This window comes from Cryptosporidium hominis (assembly GCF_000006425.1).
Source record: "Cryptosporidium hominis TU502 chromosome 5 CHRO015130, whole genome shotgun sequence".
Classification (NCBI taxonomy): Eukaryota; Apicomplexa; class Conoidasida; order Eucoccidiorida; family Cryptosporidiidae; genus Cryptosporidium; species Cryptosporidium hominis.
The window spans coordinates 1-2,004 of NW_666677.1; the positions used below are offsets into that span (position 1 = coordinate 1).

At 24.5% G+C, this 2,004-nt stretch overlaps 2 protein-coding genes across 2 annotated transcripts; both read right to left on the reverse strand.

The window, feature by feature from the left end:
* Window positions 1-73: 73 nt before the first annotated feature.
* On the reverse strand, window positions 74-697 carry Chro.50378 (CG3887-PA). The annotated part of the gene is made up of 1 exon (XM_660005.1): window positions 74-697. One exon carries the CDS (start codon window positions 695-697, stop codon window positions 74-76), a length of 624 nt encoding a protein of 207 aa, XP_665097.1.
* Window positions 698-1,165: 468 nt separating this feature from the next.
* Chro.50379 (hypothetical protein) lies at window positions 1,166-1,816 on the reverse strand. Its single annotated transcript, XM_660006.1, has 1 exon — window positions 1,166-1,816. One exon carries the CDS (start codon window positions 1,814-1,816, stop codon window positions 1,166-1,168), a length of 651 nt encoding a protein of 216 aa, XP_665098.1.
* Window positions 1,817-2,004: the final 188 nt, after the last annotated feature.

The following is a 2,004-nucleotide window of genomic DNA, read 5'->3' on the forward strand; positions in this document are numbered from 1 at the left end:
GACAAATAATTAACATAATTTGAATTAACAATTAATTAATGCTAATAAAAATATATATTTTTAATGGGCTTTCTTATTCAGTCAAAGTTTCTAATACACTAATTCCATGCTCATTTAATATTGTAACGACTTGCTCTAATGTTGGTGGTGTGGCATAACCAGAACTATTATTCTGAATTGCTGAGTAAACTAAATCTTTACCTAAATAAATTTCAAATGCATTTGAATTAGTAAATAAACCTCTTAAAATATTTCCTCCAAAAAATATCAACATCATTAAATGAGTTCTTGGGCCACCCTGTGGTTGACCCTGTTGATCTGTTGGAGTAAATAATGATGGGAATAAAAATGCACTTAATCCCAAGCCAACTTGGCTTGCTGTTATTGCATAACTCAATCCTTGATATAATGGTGATGGTTTATATTTAACTGCTATTAATTGAAAATCTGGATCAGTTACTCTTGAACTTAAATAACTTTGTACTTGTTGATATAAATTACGTGTACCACATGTATCACAATATTGAATTGTCATAGTTTTTGGGCCTACATCATCGGGTATTTCATTTTGAGGGGTTATTAATTTTTCTAAAAATCCATATTCACTAATATTTAAGTAATTAAATTTAACTAATCCAACCCCTATTGCGATTAACGATATAATAATTGCCGAAAATATTGTAGAAACCTTCTTCATTGTTCACGTTTTAATATTTCTAAAATTAGTCAATTTTATTTTTCTTTATTAAAAAAATATATATATATCTAAACCCTTTTAATTTATCAACAGTTATTTTACAATTTTTTTTCAATTTAATTATATTTTTGCTTATACTCGAATTATAATTACATTACCTAATTATTAATATCACTATATTTAATTTCATATTCCCTCTATTTTTACCGCCTCTTTTTTAACATGACATTTTCTCTTAAAAATTATTTAACACGTTTGGCGGCAAATTCGAATTCTTCATTTAATTCATTCTTGTCAATAAATATCAAGTAAAATTGTAATTAAATTAGCAATTAATGAAAAGAAAAACTAGTAAATTAATAATTCAAAATTTAATAATATTTAGATCTCTATATTTATATTATTTTCAACATATAATTAATCACTAAATTATTATTTTCTACGATTAACTTTAATCATATAATTATTCTATTCTGAAATAGGTGAAATAGTTTGTAAATTAGATCCTGGAAATCTATACATTTGCCACATAAATTTATCAATCCAAAAGTATCCAATAGCTAAAGGACAATATAGTGGAATACTTGTTGAAATTTCATACTTATCCCTCAAAGAGTGATCTTCTGTTGAAATATTGCTATTCTTATTCAATTTTATTCTAAATGATCTATTTGATGATAATGACATATTATTCTTAAAAATACGACTAAATAAATCTGAATTACTTATAAATAATGGTATATCCTCAATTCTAAACATTGCTAATCTCCATAACAATGGTATTGAATGCGTATCTAACCATATTCCTGAATATGAAAATAATTCTTTTGCTTCTTCCAATACATCATCATTGCTATATTTTAAATATTCATCCATAAATAATGACAATCTATCCTTTAATATTCCATTCACTCCATTTTCTAAATAAAAATTTAAATCTTTACTTGAAACTAAATTTGATATTATATCACGTATTGATTCTACACTTTCTTTATTCCAATCTTTTGTATATTTATTTATACCATGCATTAATAATAAAGAAATTTGATTAAAATGTATCGATATCTTCTCTATATTTATTGGTTTAATAAAGTTATTTGTTAAAAATAAATCAATCATACATCCAACATCTTGCTTTCTACCACATTTTATTTCATTCCCTTAACTTTTATGACAATCACCTATTCTTGATCCTAATTTACATTCATTTGGAAATTTACTATTCAAATATTTCCATTCTTTTGGTAAATTCAAATTGCACTCATAATTTTTTTGAATGGGATTCTAACCTTTTCCCATAATGGAAT